The sequence below is a fragment of the Diachasmimorpha longicaudata genome, chromosome 12 (assembly GCF_034640455.1).
Source record: "Diachasmimorpha longicaudata isolate KC_UGA_2023 chromosome 12, iyDiaLong2, whole genome shotgun sequence".
In the NCBI taxonomy this organism is placed as follows: Eukaryota; Metazoa; Arthropoda; class Insecta; order Hymenoptera; family Braconidae; genus Diachasmimorpha; species Diachasmimorpha longicaudata.
Window position 1 is genome coordinate 279,699 of NC_087236.1, and position 19,344 is coordinate 299,042.

The 19,344-nt window shown below is 35.8% G+C and overlaps 1 protein-coding gene and 1 long non-coding RNA gene across 4 annotated transcripts in view; one reads left to right on the forward strand and one right to left on the reverse strand.

Moving 5' to 3' along the window:
• Positions 1-5,293: 5,293 nt before the first annotated feature.
• LOC135168163 (Fanconi anemia group J protein homolog) overlaps positions 5,294-19,344 on the forward strand; it is a 63,063-nt gene continuing 49,012 nt past the window's right edge. The window contains exons 1-3 of one of the 3 annotated variants that reach the window (XM_064132099.1): positions 5,294-5,316; positions 8,759-9,455; positions 10,437-10,548. In XM_064132099.1, the coding sequence (XP_063988169.1) occupies positions 8,793-9,455; positions 10,437-10,548 (775 nt within the window). In that variant the 5' untranslated portion in view covers positions 5,294-5,316; positions 8,759-8,792. Of the gene's footprint in view, positions 5,317-7,258; positions 7,636-8,758; positions 9,456-10,436; positions 10,549-19,344 lie in introns of those variants that run through there. The other 2 variants (XM_064132098.1, XM_064132097.1) reach the window with 2 other exon arrangements.
• Positions 6,703-7,233, reverse strand: LOC135168167 (uncharacterized). The gene is made up of 2 exons (XR_010300000.1): positions 7,079-7,233; positions 6,703-6,992 (listed from the first exon to the last, which is right to left on the reverse strand). It is a non-coding gene; the product is annotated as an uncharacterized LOC135168167 (long non-coding RNA).

Here is a 19,344-nt window from a genome sequence, read left to right on the forward strand (position 1 = left end):
GCTAACTTTAGAATACCAAGTTCCCAGTGCGATAAATATTCAATAAAAATATATATTTATTCTGCAATTATAGAGGAAAATGATTCCGTAAGTCAGGAAGCAGGAAATTTCCAGGGACTGTCACATAATTTTTGTCTAAAATAATATAAATTTCATGTGAGTTGTCTATGACAAATTATGATACCGTCAACGATAAGCGACCGATGAGTTTCATAATTTTTACTGAAGGTATCTGTCTGTGTACGATATTAGTTGAAAATTAACGACTTGGAATATTTCATGAGTACTTCTAAGATGATAAATTCCATATTCGGTTTTGGGTTGACAGAAGCACCCCGCTATAGATAAGAAATGAAATTTCATGGACGGGTTGTCAAGGCAGTGACACTTACCAGAATTCACAGTTAAAAAATTATGAAATTTATAATTCCCATATTAATATTTATGATTTCTTCCGATTCTCAGAATATATTTACCAGACTTCTTTGATTTTGTATTTATTTTTAGAGATAAAGGAAATAAAAAATTCTAGTTATCTTTCATTTTTCCATGAACTTTGAAATTTTCAATTCCAAAACTTGTAAAAATTTCAAACAGTGCATGTTAAAACTACAACAATGTCGATTAGTCGCATTCTTTTTGTATGTCAAGACCGAAGCAGAAAGTTTTTCCCTCATTAGATTATTATATTTGTTTTATGTCGCCTTCCGCTGCGTATAATTATATATATTATTTTGACCCACTTAAAATTTTTACCTTCCTAAAAAGGGATCGAAAAAATTTCATAGAAATTAAGCATTGACTAGAAAGTAAAGTAATTGCTATTTATATTCTTTATGTCACTTTCTCAAATTTCTTGGTTTTTCTGTTTCTTTTTATTTCGATTGTGATTGAGGGAATGTAGACACCGATGTCTATGAGGGGATAGAAATTATGTTTGGGATGAGAAACCAAGGACTGCAGACGAGAGAAAAGTACCGACATCCGAAACCCACAGTTGAGAATGGTATCACGCTGTGAGACGAACTGTTTTATGGCTTTCGACGTGGAAACTAAACTCATTACGCGATGGGGGTTACCGCTATCTCGGCAACCATCCCACAATCGTTTGGTTATGGTTTTTTATTGAATCACACATCCACTGACGATTGTCGAACGATTAATTTTCAGTAACTATGTGTCCCATAGAACCCAGGCTCTTAGAACATCACGGGAGAACATCAAAGCTCTTGAATTTTTTGAATTGTCTTTAGCTGTATTAATATATTGTGGGGGATAGTCTGGAAACTTCTGTTTGCTAACTTTTCTATTATTTAGAGCACTGAGAAGAATAATAATTTTTCCCTTAGTAGAACAACACATGAACAAGTGTTGAAAAAACTTTGATATTTGAAACCCCTTTACCCTATCGGTCATCTCCTCAGGTAAATCTTTTCTAGACTGTTCCTCTATTAAATTACTGAAGGTTGAGATCAAGATCTATAACTGTAGGAATGGAATTTATCTGAAGAGGTAGTCGATCGGCGTCTCGAGATGTGAAATGTTAGAGATTTTTCATAATATTATAATAGAACTCAATATAATAAACTCAAGCTAATAAATAAAAGTTGATAAAAATAATAATATTGGCTAGTTTTTTTATAGTCACTGGAAATCTAAAAGAGATGAAGCCATTTTTTTCAAAACCCATGTCGTTGAGTGATTTAAGAATTATAGACAATGTTGTGGTACAAATTTATATCTCAATTAAAGTACGAGATATTCCTCAAAAACTGGGTACATTGGACTGATTAATGTGGTTTAACGCTTCTCGATACTGATGTAGTACTAATGAACCTCTTATGAAACCTTCCATTTTACCCCATTTTTCCCTTCGTTAGTTTTTGGTTTGTAAATTCCAACAACTGTAAAGTAGTAGCGCAGAAGGAATCGAGAAAACATATAAGTAGGGATTAGAAGACCATTGAGGGTGAGATTGGAGCCTACGAGGGACGGCTAATTCCACCTTGATTACATTCGAATGATGATAAATCATGAATTCTCAAATATTCGCGCAGATTAATTTTTAAATGACTGCCCAAGAGGTAGGTTCATGAAGAGTCATTTTTGGGGGAGGGATTTCATTTGATTTTTCACTGTTTCGCGCATTTTATTCCCGAATGGGGCATTACTCCAAACTAATCAATGGTTATCAACCCATGTGAGCGGCATCTATCATACACCGATGGAAGTAACATACTAACGCATAAATTCTCCCTATACAAAGCACTGTCATGCATCCAATGTCTGACGGTGCTCAGTCCTGGTGACAATACCATGTGATCGATACTCCCTCCTATTCCTCTAATTTTCATTGTTTTTTATTCTCATTTCAAAGCATATTTTTCGAGCACCGAAAATACACACCAATATTTATTTGTCGACTGTTCAATTTCCGTCAAAGGGCTTGGAAATGTCCTCTTCTTCAAAATCACCGAATAAAAAAATCAGGCTAAGCCAGCAGAATAGTCTTATTTAACTTTCCTTCCAAGTCCAAGCGTGACCCTCCCTTCTCGCCCCCATTTTCCGCTCGAACTCATTCGAAAAAGCGAAAAAAAAAAAAATAACCGGAAAATCCCACGAGTTGAATCGAAGTTCATTTGACACTATTGGTGGGGTAATTCGTTTCGGGGATGATCAGATAAGACATGACCACATATGGTCAATAGAAAATAGGGTGGGCCCAGTTACTAGCCAAGTGGGATGTTTATCGCGAGAATGACCGCCGTCTTATCTCGGTGAGACAGATACCTTGTGGAGATAATACGCGAAATAACATTGGAAATTGATGACACGCATCAATGAGCGTTGCAGCCGCGCCTCAACTGAGAGAGAGACAGAAGCTTTCTTTTCGTAGGGCAGTTGGAGTTGGAAGTTGTCGTTTTGTTCCGAAAAATCAATAGCTACGAATTATTTGGGAAGGGAAGGGAATTCGTCGAAATGAAGAATATGGAACAATTGGTAAAATTGTGAAAAATTGAATGGAACTTATTCGCATATTATGCACAGGATGATGCAATATAATTATTACACTAAACTCTGATTATGACAATTACTTGTTATTTTTTATGTCCTTTTTGGTCCCATGTTATTTATCATGAATTGGTATTCATTGTAAACTATGAATTTCCTGTCTTCCTGCCATAAAAAGGCTAGACTTTTCCACCAATTTCAATCAATGTTTGTTATTTAATTGTTTTTAATGAAATGAAATTTTTGAAAATTAATTTTCAAAGTCGGTGTTGAAGTAAAGACTATGATGATCATTCTCCTTATTATTGTGATGGGCACTGATAGATTCTATAATGGAATACAATTTTCAATTTCTTAATATTCCATTTATTTTCTCCTCCTTCGGCGGGAGGAGAAAAATAAACCTACGATCTTGACCACAAAGAAGAATAGAGTGCGCTTGGAACTTGACAAATTATCAATATACTTTCCCCCACCACCCTGCGAATGAAGAATAGCCGAGAGCAGCAAGAAACCGTAAATATCGAAATGTCGCGGCGAAAAGCCCCGAGCGAAATAAAACTAATATATTATTGGTGGCTTGCCTGTGCCCAACTCTCCAATCATCATTCGGTCACTTTCAGAAAAGTGACCTTTTCATTGAGTTGTCCTGCGAAAAAGGCGCGCCAAAAAGCCAAATATCGTGTAGAAAATGAAGGAAGGAGGAAGGAAGAAAGAAAGAAGCATTTGGTATTCCTCGAGCATCGGCTTTATCTCCCCAGTTTTTATTGCATATAGTTTTGCGAGGGAATATGTTATATTCATATTTCATATTTTTCCCAGGACACAATGGACCTCGGCCACTCGTATTTCCCCTCTCCCAATTTTCCCCTTCCTCCTCTTCCTGTTGACCCTTGGCATTCCCATATAAACGAAAATTGCCAAGATAAAGATATCTCCGTGCATCTTCCCACATCTGTTTCTACTTGACATACTGCGAGTAAAAAAGCTGCATTCTTTACCCCCAAATGTGAGAAATTAATGAAAAATAAATGAATAATGAACACATTTGAAGGAGAGAATAACTGATGTGGAGGAGAGAAAAGAATTGATGATAACGTGCTGCAACTGTGTAGAGTCTGCCATAAATACACCCAATAGACAATGGAATTTAATCCTATGTTCCGAGGGGTTGTTACACGCAATTTGACGCATCTCAGAATAATGACTCGGCAGAGAGAACGAAACCTTTAGATATTTTATGGGTAGTAAGCTGGAGTAAACATAACTCATGGCTCGTTTCCACACATTTCAGGAGTCACCCTTCACTACAATCTCTAAGGATATCCAAGTGCTACGGACTCTGCAATAAAATTGGTTCACGGAAAATTACATTTTTCAAATTTTTTAACCCCTCGCCTACAGACGAGTCTATTATCAAACCCAACAACAAATCCATATCACTGACGTTCGATGACTTAAAACTATTAACCCGTCATTTATTTACGTTTGAACATTTTTGTAGTTGTTTGTAGTTGTTGAAAATTGAAGTGAAATATACAATAATAATTTTCAAAATTGACAATTCAATTGAATTTTCATTAATGGTGATTGATGAAAGTAAAAAATACTGATATGTGAGAAAAAAAGCATCAATTCCGTCATGAATTTATTAGTAAACAATCAAAACACCTCCAAAAATGACAGTTTCCGATATGTTGAATCATAATTAATTGAGGTGACATGAGCGATCGCTAACTTGAATTTTAGTTGCTACAAAGTTCCTAGCCAGAAGGGGAAAACATGAACATCTCCAACAATAGGGCGAAACTTTTATTCATTCATGGAAAAAAAGAGAAAAATTACTAACCGAGGCAAGTAATCCCATAGAACAGAACAGTATATGATGAATAGTTAATTTGTCTTCGGTGGCTCGGAAAAGCTACCGAACGCAAGAGTAATTAAGGTATTGTCCCAAAATCCATACTAGCTCGGAAAAAACAACGCTAAGTGACGGACCAGGCAAAAATTGCGGTGCTGGCACTGGATCTTTTATGTTAAAAAACGTGATTCTTTACTCAATTTTCGACCAAAGTGAAGAAAATCGAGTTCTGTAATTTTTGCATACATTTTGGCCATCACGACAAGAAGAAAAAGTTATTCACCTTCAGCTCTACGGAAAAGATATCGGACTTTGCGCCCCCCCTCCCATGATAGAGAGTACCAGTTGTGATAATAGAAGATAAAATGTAAGTCCCTCACCTAGGTACTCACTCTCTCTCTCTCTGTCTCCCATTCCAATCAGCTAGAGTGGCAATCTTGCACGTAAGTATAAATAATATATTTCGCCCCCCCCCCTAGGTTAGAAATGTACCATTCCGTTTTTTGGTTATACTTGTCACTGGAGAACTGTATGAATTTGCCAGCGGAAATATAATCAACTTTCCAACAATACGTACACGATGCCTCTACGATAAAAATCCCGGGTGTTTGCAAATGATAATATGAACAAATTTAATGGAATCATTTGTTTTATAAACTAACTAAAAATCGTGTTCGAATCTTTTTCATATTAAATAATTTTTTGTTTTGACTATTAGTAAATTATTATTTGATCTCAATAAATAGTTTGTTTATACGCAGAAAATAGCAAAGAATTGGGGAGAGTGAGAGGCAGGCGGAAGCCATCTTTGTTCCATAACTTTATTATTCCACATATTTTCAAATCTATCGGCGGTCTAAGGGCACTTCTGAGAGTGTAAGTTAACGAAAGCCTTTCAACCAAAAAATAGAAAATTTCTGACACGAATGTAAATTAAGAACCCAAAAATGTTCTCTTCCTTTCTCCAAAACGTAACATTGAGAAAAAAATTTTAAGAATCGATGTTTTGTGAGCAATAAAATAAAAATAAAGTTTGGAAAAACGAAATTTTTAGTAATATTGAGAAAGCCAGATTAACTTTCCGGAGAATGCAACTATTTCAATGATGAATAAATCACACATAAGTGAACGCATCCACGACTAATAATAATAAACCAATGCGAATAAACATACAGTGCGCCATTCAGGCCCAGTGACTCGGTCAATAAAATTTAACGAAGCTAAATGTGTAATTTTTTATGCCTTTAACAATGTTCGCTATTAAAAGGCTTTGAAGAGGTAGGAGTAGCATTGTGATTAATCAAAAGAAAAATTATCGCGCTGATAACGACGCAAGACTGATTTTTCCCGATTGACTATTGTAAGACGCAGTTAGAAATTTTTTTCACACATAAAAAAAATGTAATTGAAAAATTTAATCAATTCATTACGTAATTTTATTCGATTTTTATTGAGGGGCCTATTAAATGTGGTCGATTCTATTGGAATACTTGACATAAAATATTCAATAAAAAAAGCCCATAGAATTCGACTTGTCTATATAATTTATTACGTTGAATATTTTCTACGGAAGATTTCAACAACACCGATCAGGAGCCTTTTGCAGTTATCGATAATTTTTGGATTTCAATTATTTTTTGTAAAATAAATGAATCAAGTTTTCTCAAGTTACGAATTTAAAATGGGGAAACTTCTTGAATTGTCAATAAAACATAAGTTGGCTCTCTATTCTCCTTTTGGAATTACATTCGGTAATATTTTCTAAACAGAGAAGCTACCTGTATACATAAAAAATTCAAATTTTGAAAAATATTCAAATACGTAAGATATTTTTACTTCAAGAGAATGTATTTCTTCTTTAATCATCAAACATTGTCATTTTTGTTCGACTCCATTTGACCCAACCTTATCGGACAATTTAACAAGATTTTATCATTCAATCTCTCCAAATGCAAATTCATGAACATGAAAAAGATCACGGTAATTATTTAGCAGACTCGCATTGGTCCTTTGTCCCCAGTTCAAAGGTAAACTTTGCTGTCGGTTACCCAAATAATTGAGAAATCTGGTATTCGACATTTGACACCATTCCAATGATTTGTTTTGTGTCCAACGAATGCTAGAAAATGATGATTCTGTGGCAATTTTTTCTCAATTTAATTAACGAGTTATCACGCAGCTTAATTAACAAATTTGATCACTGACCGTGGTGGGACCTGCTGTATTGTCCATACCAAACCGCGAAAGAGACTTGGGCATCTTGGACAGTACGTCGTAAACAGAATATTCGCGATGAAAAACACCGATAAACAATCCGGCGTGTTGGAGGGAAGGAATGGATGACTGGCAAAACGACAAACCTGCAAATGGCGCCGCCCGACGGTATCGGACGGAACTACTATGAGGCGAGAGTGTATTGGTCTTGTCCGGCTGCGTTCGTGAAATCAAAATATCACAATTAATTCCACCTCGCAGACCACTCGAAAATATAATAAAACGTAGATCAGTGAGATTGAATGCTCAACGACATAAATATTCTAGGACGTACTTTCTTTAATTATCGCTGTGTGTGATTTTTGTTGTTGACGGTGAGCTTTTGCGCGCGCAACAGTCACTACAAACTCGAGGTAAATAAACCGCGGGCATCCGAGAAACATGTGTCATGATCTTACCGAACCCCTAGCACAATAATTAAGTATAAAATGATTGCAATTAATTGACCACAAGAATAATAATTGAGTGAATGCGTTTCGTAGTGCCTGGTGAGTATCCAAAATTGCAATTGGACTACCCATTTATCAGGTACAAGTGATGAAGTCAGACTGTGAGGTTATGTTGATGTTGGAATGCATTGTTTTTTATCTCTCTGTATACAGTAACTAAGGCAATAACAAGTAATTCTCGAGTGTCTCAATTGCTACCAAATGAACGTTTTTATACATATCAGGATAAATCATGAAATAAAAAGGAAGAACTAGAGAGAATTAACGGGTGAAATCAACAGGAGACATTCGTCACAGCTTTGTTACAAACTTGTCTTGCGAACATTATAAAATAATTAATATTTTCTGTCAATCATGCTATAGAATGATTGAGTCACTATGTACATGTGAGGGATTCGATGTCAAATTCAGAGTGGGCTGACATTCTCCTTTCTCAAAATTTTATTGAACATTTATTCAAACTATTTCGCGATTGTTTTCAAACTCATCTCGGCAATCCATTTTTTTGCATTTTTTATGTACACGTTCTATTATGAGACGAATTTCTTCTCTGATACATAAATATTGTCTATTGGCTATCTTCTATAAGAATAGTGCTCGTAACCCAGAACATTCAAAAAAGAGGAGAAAATAGGCAATATAATGGTAAAATCACAGAACAAAATAATTGATCGGAAAACTTCGTTAGCGATTTTTATCAAATTTTGTGTTTTCTACTGATTTTGTCGACATGCCTAGTGAGAAATATCAATGGCTTTTAATTTGTTCATAGCTATTATTATACTGAATTTTTTTTTCATCGCACTGTGTAAAAAAGAAACATAGTATTATAGAATTCCTTTGGCCGAAGTAGACGGAGCTTTCTGTGCTTGGCTTTCGTTTTGATAAGAAAAAAAAGAATGAAAAAAATCCTAACCATGCAAATTTTATCGGAAATAGTTAAATAGAACAATTTTGGAAGTAAAGTCGACTTAGAGTTATTTTTTCTATTGAATATATTCTATTGAACACTTCAGTAGAAGCAACCAAGAACTTATAGAATATTCATAGAATTGTTTAACGAATTTTCTGTTCAATTTTTCGGTACGTCGACTCGAGCTTTCTTACGACTTCACCTCTGAGAACAACTCTTCGAGTAATATCTCTCCCACTTTTATTTCAGACAGTATCCAGCTTAAGTTAGATAAGACCTCATTATGGAAACCTTAGAATTAACATCGGACGATGATTCGTTCGAAGCTCCAGAATTTCACAGTAAAATTCCAGTGCCCAACACGGCCAAATCAATAAAATTAACTACTTCACGACAATTCCAACAAGTTTTGATATCATCAGACTCGTCTGATGACGAAAAAGAGGGGCAAACCAATGCTAGTTCTCTCAGCAAAGATAATATCCCAAAAATGGTCTCCACATATCCTCCGAAAATCATTGGACTCGGCCTCGAAGATACTGCTTCGATTGATTTTCCTCTTCATGCTCCAGCTGTTGGGGTGCATGCACATCCTCAGCCCTCCTCCCACGAAAATTCCAGACCTGGACCGAAAAGATTTTTTCGTTGGGGAACGAGCGAGGATAATGATCCAGGAAATTCAACAATCAAAAAAAGAACCCCACCAAGTCCAAATCGAAATTACACTAAAAAACGAAATCTTGAATATGAATCCTTTGAAGATACCATGATCATACAAGGAAATCGTGATAGCTGCAGTAAAATTGATCCCAATGGTGAATGCTGTGTCGAAGATGTTGGGATACCTAGTCCTATCATCACTCCTCACCATAGGTTGGAGATTGCTGGAGTGAAGGTTGACTTTCCGTTGAAACCGTACCCTGCCCAGAAAGCAGTTATGAATGCTGTAAGTACTAGCAACTAATTGTTCTTTGTCTTTCCTTATATTTTCTCAATACGATTGCCCAGCTACTCAACTTTTTCGAGTAATTTCGAAATTTGTTTCAAAAGTCTCACTTTCAAAGAGGATCATCTCGTGCATAGTTTTGAAATACATGAATTCAATTTCATTATTCATGACAACAGGTTTCATGAGTTATTATTAAAAATGTGTGACAAAATTATGATTTTTTTTGAGAGAGTTATACATAGGAGGGTGGGCGGAAAATATGAGGTTAGAGTGAACAATCTTAATCCCCTCTCTCATCATTTTTGGATTTCCTGCGGAAGATTTTTAAGGACGTACAAATACTTTTTCAATTTTTTGAGTGTATCAAGCTAAAAACTGTTAAACGTCTTAATAAGAGGGACTCTAATCAAACACGTATCTGAAAAAAGTTGCAACACTTTTTCGATATAGTTTGATGATAAATTTCTTTTAATTCTTTGATTTTTCTGAAATGTTAAAAAAAATCTACAAAACCTTGAATTCTCTTGAAATGTCGTGAAAATTCCATGGAAACTTCATGAAATGAAAAAATTTCCTGGATATCTCTCGGAACATTCTGCATTCTCTTAAATTTCATAGAAACTTGAATTTTTTCGAAATTCTAAGGAACTTCACAAACCACCGCGTAATATGTACGAGTAAATCTTATAATTATTCTACTGACTATTAATTGTTTGTTCCCAAAATGACCCTCCATGTTGGACTGGAAGAACAGACGTGTCCACGTATAACTCAGAGTTGAACTTTGAGAATTCATTGATTCATTTATTATATCTTTGAGAAGTTAACGTGTGAATTTGCATTTCGTGGTACTTCAAATAATTTCTCTCCAACGTGCGAGAATCGGAAATTTGCTTCATGATAAAGTTGTCTTTTCCAAATAAAAAGATATTTGGAGTTTGAAACAAATTGATACTTCAACTTCAATTATGTTATCAGCTGATAAAAGGCTGTAGAAACGGAGAACACGCCTTGGTGGAGAGCCCAACTGGAAGTGGCAAGACTCTTGCTTTACTCTGTGGAGCTTTGGCTTGGCAACAGCAGTACGCCGGTAAGTAAGAAAAAACCTCCAGTCAAATAAAAAAAATTTAATTCGATAAAAGATAACAGAGAAGTACAAATCTGCGGATATCATTACGTTAATGTTCAATCCGGCAATGTCTTTAGACATTGTAAGTATAAAAATGTAGAGCTGAAACGAACTCTACCTAAACTTGGAATTCCAATTAAATTCCAACCGTAGAGAGAATCGTAACTGGCGTGCTGCGAAACTTAATTTTGCATGCCAGGAGTTTTGAGAACACAACAATACAGGTGGAAACCTGAAACACAATAACAAAGTGGAAAGGGGGTAAAACGACATTTGAAGAATTGCTAGCATAAAAGTAAGAGAATTTACGGTAATGTCATATAAGGTGACCATAAGTCTTATCACTCATCTTACTGGTAATGTACCCCCACTTGGAGCTTCTCGTTAAAATATCCTTCGGTAGATTCAACGATGCCGCGGATTCACCGTGAACGCTCGTAGCTTTTCGTGGCCTCTTCAGGTGCTGTCTCGTGACACTGAGTCGTTAGGGCCTCTCTCATCCTCGTCTCGCCAAAGTCATGTTACGGCTGCTCTTTTCACCATAAACCAAATTACCATCCCCACTACAAAACTCAATTTTTACCGCGTGTGAAAAACAATGGAAATTGTTTTCACCAATTGGTCAATTTTCATAGGATACTTGCATGGAATATTTTCGTTGAAGTACCTATCTGAACAACTAATTTGAGCATGTGAGTATGCGTAGGGAGGGCAGCGAGCCAACAATCACCGATGGAATCGGCCGCACCGGGAGTTTATTATAAACAAAAAAACAAAACAAAAAACACATTATGTAATTCATTTCACAGCGATTAAAATACATTGTGTTCTTGTTTGTTTTCCACGTACCACGTGATGGGATCGATTACTTTTTTTCGTGATACACGTCCAGGAGAGATTGAAAATTTGCGAAGCCTTTGAAATGCCGTTAAAATGCGTGGAAACTTCAGAAAATTCCCAATAAACTCATGAAAATGTGGTGAATAGGTTCACCAATTTCATCGAACATTTTGAAATATCAATTAAAGTTACCAAAAAACATTATGGTAAAGGCGCGCACAGTAATATGAAGCCATGACTAATGTTGATACCGGTTTGTTTCCGAATAGAAACGTTGTAATGATTTGAATTTGAATTCGATTTTGACTTTTTGCGTGAAATGCTAAAAATTCAAATTTCAGGGGTCATCTGAATGTATGCGGTAAAGTTTTTTCCAAATGATTCATTAATAAATTTATGGAATTTAATCATGTCCTTCTTCAAATATAATAACTCAAAGCGAATGCCCTACAGTATAAAAATGTTCTGAATTCAATGAGTAATGGTTTAGTAGAATGACTTTTTTTCGGCCTTCGAGCCCGTTCTCAGCTCTCACTCAGCACTCTATCCAACCGTATACATACGGCTATGGATTCTATACTCTGCCGCATTCGTACTCTCATAGAATATCGAAGTAGCATGGGCAAACTACAGCAAACCCATGTCGATACAGGCGGTTCCTCTATTAACCGCCTTCTGCTTGCCGAAGCCTTCTATTGAGAAATGCGATTCCACGGGGAATAGAACTTGAACTTGTCGGTAGACTTTCGTCTAATTAACTCGGTCATCGATGTCAGTACACAAGCTTTACCTGAATCTTAATTTAAGAATTAATGAAGTTTTTAAGCTAGAAATGTTTTTGATTTGTTTGAAATATTCCAAAATCTGATAAATTCTCATGTCATTCCCAGGAGTTTGGAACATTTTGGAATCGTGAACACTAGTCTACACAGTTTGTTTTTCAATGATGACCTTCTTGGAAGGTATTTCTGCATGCAGAGGACGTTTTGAAGATCGAACGTTGATCGATAAATCAATAGCCCTCGAATTTCATAGTCGTTTGGAATGAATAGAATTATCTTCAAAATGAATAAAATCCTCAATTTCACTCTCTCAACTATTACCAACAGAAAGTATTTTGTATCGATTATTTTTCCATATGAAAAAATGTATTCGAAATCGCTGGTTGTCATAGCCAGCGTAATGGTTCTAATAATGAGGCTGCTACTTGGGAATTTCTCTACTGTTTTTTTTTTCTCTCGGAGCCCGAAGTAAAGAGATGGCCCTGCATTTTTGAGGCAATCGCGTGCCATTTCGGGAGACTCGTCGAATTAAACGTTTCTTTAACGTTAACGTCAAATTTGCGTGCGGAATCCTATCTCCTGTTATTTCTTTAGTTTCCTTGGTTAGTTCGCTTTTTCTTACCTTGCTATTTTTTCCTCATTTTGTATTCGTTATTTTTTTTATCAGTAACAAGTAATGAGTCAGGGGAATAAGCGGCAACACACCCGGCAGCGGTGATTCCAAGTTCCCGTAGTTCCCATAGATACTGAGGAGGACTTGAGAATGGAGGGATCGAAGAGAGTGAGGGCACGTCCCACACGCTTTTGTCACAGCATAATTCATATTCAGTGATGTCTCCAACATCACGCAATCCTCTCTCTTTCTCTCTTTCCCTTATGCACCTGGTTTGTTGCTGAATAATCAAGTGCACAAAATCAATTGTCGGTGTGTGTGTGTGTGTGTGTGTGTGTGTGTGTGTGTGTGTGTGTGTGTGTGTGTGTGTGTGTGTGTGTGTGTGTGTCATCAAAAAGAGTTGTAAAGTCGTGCAGAATAGTACGGTGATCCCTGGGTTATCTATCTCCTTTTTTTACTGGACGTGGAAGGGAGTTCTCTGCAAATTATTGTGCCACTCGTGTCTCAATCTCAAGAATGTCAACGTCTGTCATCGGATCTAATTACTTTGCTTAACGGAAGGAGAAACGTACTGTCAAATTTGTTGAAAAATGAAAGAAAAAATATGGTTTTCATAGATGTACTTCCCTGGGAATTTCTTTCGAAAAATAAATTAAGAGCCAATTCCTTCTTCTAGATAACTTCTTCAGAATCTTAATGATAACCACTAGGAAATAGTTTATGCAAAATCATTCTTACTGAAAATTAGACGTAGCCATCTCGAAAAAATCAGGAATAATATCTTAAGGATTAAAAGGAAAGCTTAGCTTTCTGGAGCACATGGGGAAAAGCTTAAAAGCGATAGGAAATTTACACTTTCCCAACAAAATGTACGGTAAAAATCGAAAAATAATCCATGATTGTTATGGTGAAGCTTTAAATAGTATAAATTAATAGTATTTCATTAATAATGTAATGGAGAACAGCCGTAATTGAATGGGAATTTTGAAGAAACCACGAGAATCTCCATTCTGAATTATGGAAAGATTCACCAGGCGATTTCTGGGCTCCCTCGTTTGAGTACTGTCTCATTAGGGTTTGAGGTGTACGAGTACTTCATCCTCTTAGATAATGATTCCTAAGTGTACGAATTACCTCCCAAATCAACTTTTTCTCATCTCGAAGACCTTCAAGCTTATTTGAACGCTATTGAACGTGTAAACTACCCAAAACCCAGACACTTCAAGACAGAATTTGAAACGTGAAGAAATATTTAGGAAATCTCTCTAATAATTTTACAAAGGGAGAGAATCCGCCCGAATGTCCCAGAAAACTCAAACGATGTCTCTGCCTTTGTAAAAAATCGGAGAATTCCCTGGCATTTTCTAGAAAACTTGAGAATTTCTTCAAAAAATTTCAGAAAGCTCTAGAATTGTGTAGAAGTGTCACCGGCGTATGCTAAACTATACACAGTAGCGTAATAATTCATCGCCTAAAGACAATAAGCCAACCGGAACTATGTAAGACTGAAAATACCTTTCAAAGTCGTTCACCTTTTTTACGTGAATTACCATAAAAAAATGTACATCATTTTTACTGTATTTAAAGTAAAATGAATTAACTTCTTAGAAAGTGAAGATTTTCAATTCTAAATACTGTGGAGGCACCCATCAATTAGAACCATCTTGTCCAATTCTTCCACACGTCAATGTTTCCCCAATTTTGTTAATTTTTCTTCCATTTTTTTATTTCAATCGTTTAATCGATCATTCTCATCACCATAAATAATGATTTCCTTTACTCATTACCTACAATTTCCCGTTTAGAGTTATTACCCTGACTAACCATTCTAATCAACCCCATCAAAAGATGGTGACGTAGGGTGTCTTCTGAGTACAGTTCAATGAACCGAATACATTATAACTTTGTATTTTCATTGTAATGTAGTTACAACTAAAACAAGGCGTAAAACTCTATAAAATTTTGAACCAAGTCATAATTAATGGTATAGGTGGGGGTAGCCCGTACCTTAACGGTTCGCCGAGAGGGGGTTTCCGATGAAAAAATCGTGATAAAGTTAGTCTACCTGAATCATTTTGGAGTTTGAATTGTCTGAGATTCTCCTGTTAAATCGTTTGAGTCGCTTTCGCATAAATACCTGTCAGGAATGGAGCCAGATGACATACATACCAAAACTTTTCCACAATCTAAAAAAATTCAACCCCTGCTTTTGTCTCATTCTGTTTCCGGAAAGGCATAATGACTCTGCCCCTAGACTTAACTATCATATTTCATCGGCAATTATCTGCCGTCGAGAAGTTTTCAAAAGTGGCCTCGACACGAACCCAAAACGAGTAGCAAGAAAGTCAAAGGCTCTTTCCTTTCTACAACCAAAAACTGTCCTTAATATTTCCTCCTTCTTTCTTGTCACGCGGAATCCTTTCCTCCTAGTTTAATACTCTTATTATAATTCATATCAACCCTTTCAAAAATCCACTATCACGCTTCGGGAACGGGGTGCACGTCAAGTGGTACTACTATCCACCAAATCCTTTCGTGAAGTTCATTAAAAGAAAGAAGAATGCAGGTGGTTTGCGGTATAAATTAGGGGTCCATGAGATACCAACAGTTTGTGTCCAAACTAAATACTGGAACATTGAAATACGTTGAAGCCATGACTTGGCAAATGTCAGTTTACGTGTTTGGTTTTGGGGGCGCCATAAAGCTTCACATAAAATTACTTTGTTCTTTGGTTTTCCCAAGAGGTACTACTTCAATTATGGTATTTTTGGAAATTACATTTTCTACCCAATCGGCATAAATATATAATTAACAAACAAATCCCGCGCTTAGTGACCTCACTGAAAATCACTCAATGTCTGAAGACAGTATAGAATGAGGACGGTAACTTTGTGCCCAAGATAACACGCCGCGGCTCCTTTTCATATACAGACCAGAGGGTTAGGGGTGCATTTGCTGACCAGCCAAAAATTAATAGGGAAAAGGAGGGCCCTACGTTCGTCTAGCTAACTTGAAAAAGTCATTAGTTCAATATTTCGTTTAAAGGATCGTGACGACCCAATGATTTAAATTAGATATTAGAGGGGTAAATCCGTAGTATTGGACATTAATCATAAACATTTCTATCTTTTAGTAAATAGTCATCCATATTAGTTTATTTCAAACTAGGTACATTGATAAAAAGCAGTTTTAAATGAGCTAAAGGAGTTTTTCGTTGGATTTGATTGAGGTATGTCCGAGAGTAGTTACAGAACTGAATTAATTAATGTCGAAGTCACAAACCCATAACCTTTTTCTCACAATTTTTTTCTCATCATGCGTCATCAAAGGTTTAAATTAGATGTTTAAATATGAAATGTGTACAGGGAAAACTAAATTTAGGAAAATAGAACCAACTGCTTTGATATTTTGGAAAATTGATTTTAAATTCTTTGAACATTTAAGGAGATTTAAAAACATTATTGACTTTTTTCTCCGGAATTCGAAAATATTCTCCAGATTTGAAAAAAAACTCGAATTTTCTAGAAACCTTGTTAATCAGAGTTCTTTCCTAGTAAGGCTAATTTTCTTATTCCTTTCCTGTCCTCCGGAATAAAAATAAGAAAAATAAAGATTACGTGGAATGCAAAAAGGGGTTCTTATGGAAAGATTGGATATACTAGAGTAAGCGTATGCATAACAATGATGATATGATATGCTATGTATTGTATATACAAACACGTGAGAGACGGATCTGTTGACGTGCGCTGCAGTAATGGATACACAGAGGTAGGGTGTACTCGAGGAGAGAAAATCCTACAAGAAAAAAAAGCAAAAGTCGACAAATAAAAAGTTTTTACTCCGAAAGAATAGGAAGCAATAGAAAAGGATAATAAAATAGGAAGAGACGAAGAAGCATGGTCGCTGATGGCACGGACGCGTCTCGAAATCGTTTCCGAAGAGGGCGAGATTGTCACGAATGAAATAGAGGAAGGGTATAAGAAACAAGTAGAAGAGAAACATGACTAAAAGTCCAAAAAATAGACTCACCGCTCGGTTAACAATAGTACATCTGTGTACTGATATACCAGTGCTATCCTTAGAAATGAAATTAGAATGTATAATCCAATAATTATGTAAACAAATGCAATTCTAATCTAGTAAATCCAACTTAACACTACATTAATATCCTCAGTCTAACGAGTAATTAATTCTATTATTGCATCTAGCTCCATTATTCACTCACTAAAGAGAATGATAAATGTAAAGAACACTAACATTGTGAGGATTTTCAAATTCAAAGAGATGAAGTTGATTTTAGTGGAACTTTAATGAGATCTAACTTTTAAAAAATCTCATCAACTCAACAAATTGTTAATAAAGTGGATTCTCATCCAGTTGTCAACTTTGAATAATTTATTATGCGATCTCAATAGCTAATTAAGGAATTCCAACAAATAGTTTTTCAATTTAACCATTAATTAGTCGTGAAGTAGGGTTTTACAAAATGACATGAATCAATCGTCAATATAAAAATCGTTGAAGGATTTATGGGCCAGATAAACCTGAAGGTCAGATGAGATTTCGGAGTGAAATAAGATCTCTTGGTGAAATGAGTTTGGAGAGGTGATGCGTCAGGAGCCGCATGAATTTGAAAGGCTAAGTGAGGAATTTCATTATCTATCTGACACTTATAATTTACGTGACCTTCATACTCATTGGACCCTCTAGACTCCGTTAACTCCAAAAATTTTCAACGACTAGACCCGACCAAATTTTCGGCTAAAGTCTTGATTACGACAGTTTTATCTCTATTATTTTAAAGCAGTACCCTATTGTTTCACTTCGATTTTCTGATACTGATCTGGGTATCGTTCGGAACCCTAGGGACCCAAGGATAGAAACTCACCCACACCCCAATGTCTTCCACACTCTAAATACACAAGCACTGCCGTCGGGAAGCATGAAATATTCTCGAACCAACTTTGCGCCCGATATTTTTCAAAATTATCCGTTTATACATGACCTCTGAAATTTACGCGCATTAAACCACTATTGAGTTGAGGTATAACGACAGCTAGAAAGGAACACTTGATAGTCAGGTTCACAGCGGTGGGCCAAGACTCGTAGGCACTAGATAAACATGCTCCCAAACCCGTCCCATTCCTCATCGGTGGTAGCCTAAATGACAATGTTATAGGTGAACATTTGAATAACCACTGCTACTCGCCTATTTATATTCAGTTCCTCACTTCCAACGTTGAGTCCACTGACTCAGAAAATTAGTTTTCTCAAGGGAATTATATAGTAATTTTATTTGACTATCATTTGGTGGTTAATTTTCATATTGCTCTTTGTAACATACATTTAATTGGGAGCAATTGAAGTTCCCTAGAGATGGTAATGCTTTCATTTGTTGGGGTACACGAACAGGAATATTCAGTCAAAATTACGGAAAACTTTACCCAATGCAGAATAGGGAATTCCTTGCCCATAATTTTTCGAGGGATGTAATGGGAAAAAACTGCATCATTTGAGAACTTCGAATAAAGTACGAAATTATTGTGTAATATGTCGCGTAACAACGGAGTAAAAATCGTAAAAATTTCCAATTCGTTAAATCGCGTGATGTATTTTTCCGTTCCGTTCCGTAAAATTTCTCAATCGTTGGCGATAAATTGCGGAACGACTTCTTGTCGCCATGGCCGTGAGTCATAAAATGATTGGTTAATTTTAACGAGAACAAATCGTACGATTTACGTTGCAATTCCTGCAATTTTAGTTCCGACTCATGTTTTTGAGTAAATTTTTCATTCGATGTGATGGGAATATTTGATTTATTGCTAACAAAAAGTGTGCTGTCTGCATAAATTCATTAATTTACGTAAAAATGGGAATTATTCATATGGCCAAAAATATCGTTATGTCAATGAATATGATTGTGCTTTGTTAGTAATAAAAATTATAATTGAATTCAGCACTTTGTATATCGATTCAAAAGCTATGGAACTCAGTTGAATGAGGTTTATATTTCTTCACCAGAATGGTAATGCCTTAATTAACAATAACAGAACCCCAGATTACTGTCATTCTACATTTTAAATTTGGGGACCACAAATTTCATTGAATTCGAAGTGCAGAGAGAGAGCTTAAATTCGAGGCAACAACATTGAATTTACTCATCAACGTAATCATCAACTAGGCAGAAAATTTTATCGAATCATCAAAGCACAGCATCTTTTCATTAAAGACACGAAAATAAAAAATAAATAGAACTCTTTTATTTAAACCAAATAAGAAAATATGTATGACAAAGGAGTAATCCGTATTTAACAGAAAATTTGATCTCCACTAGGGACATCTTGAAAAATAACAAATTTTCTATCAACATTTGAGTATTAATCGCTGTGGTTGCAGACACACCGGCACCAACCAGTTTTGTATGTTGTCCATCACACTTTAATAGCGAAAAAACAGCTGGGAGGTTAGTTCTGAATCATGAAACGTCCGCTTCCGGGACGTAGTAATTATTGAGTAGATGCG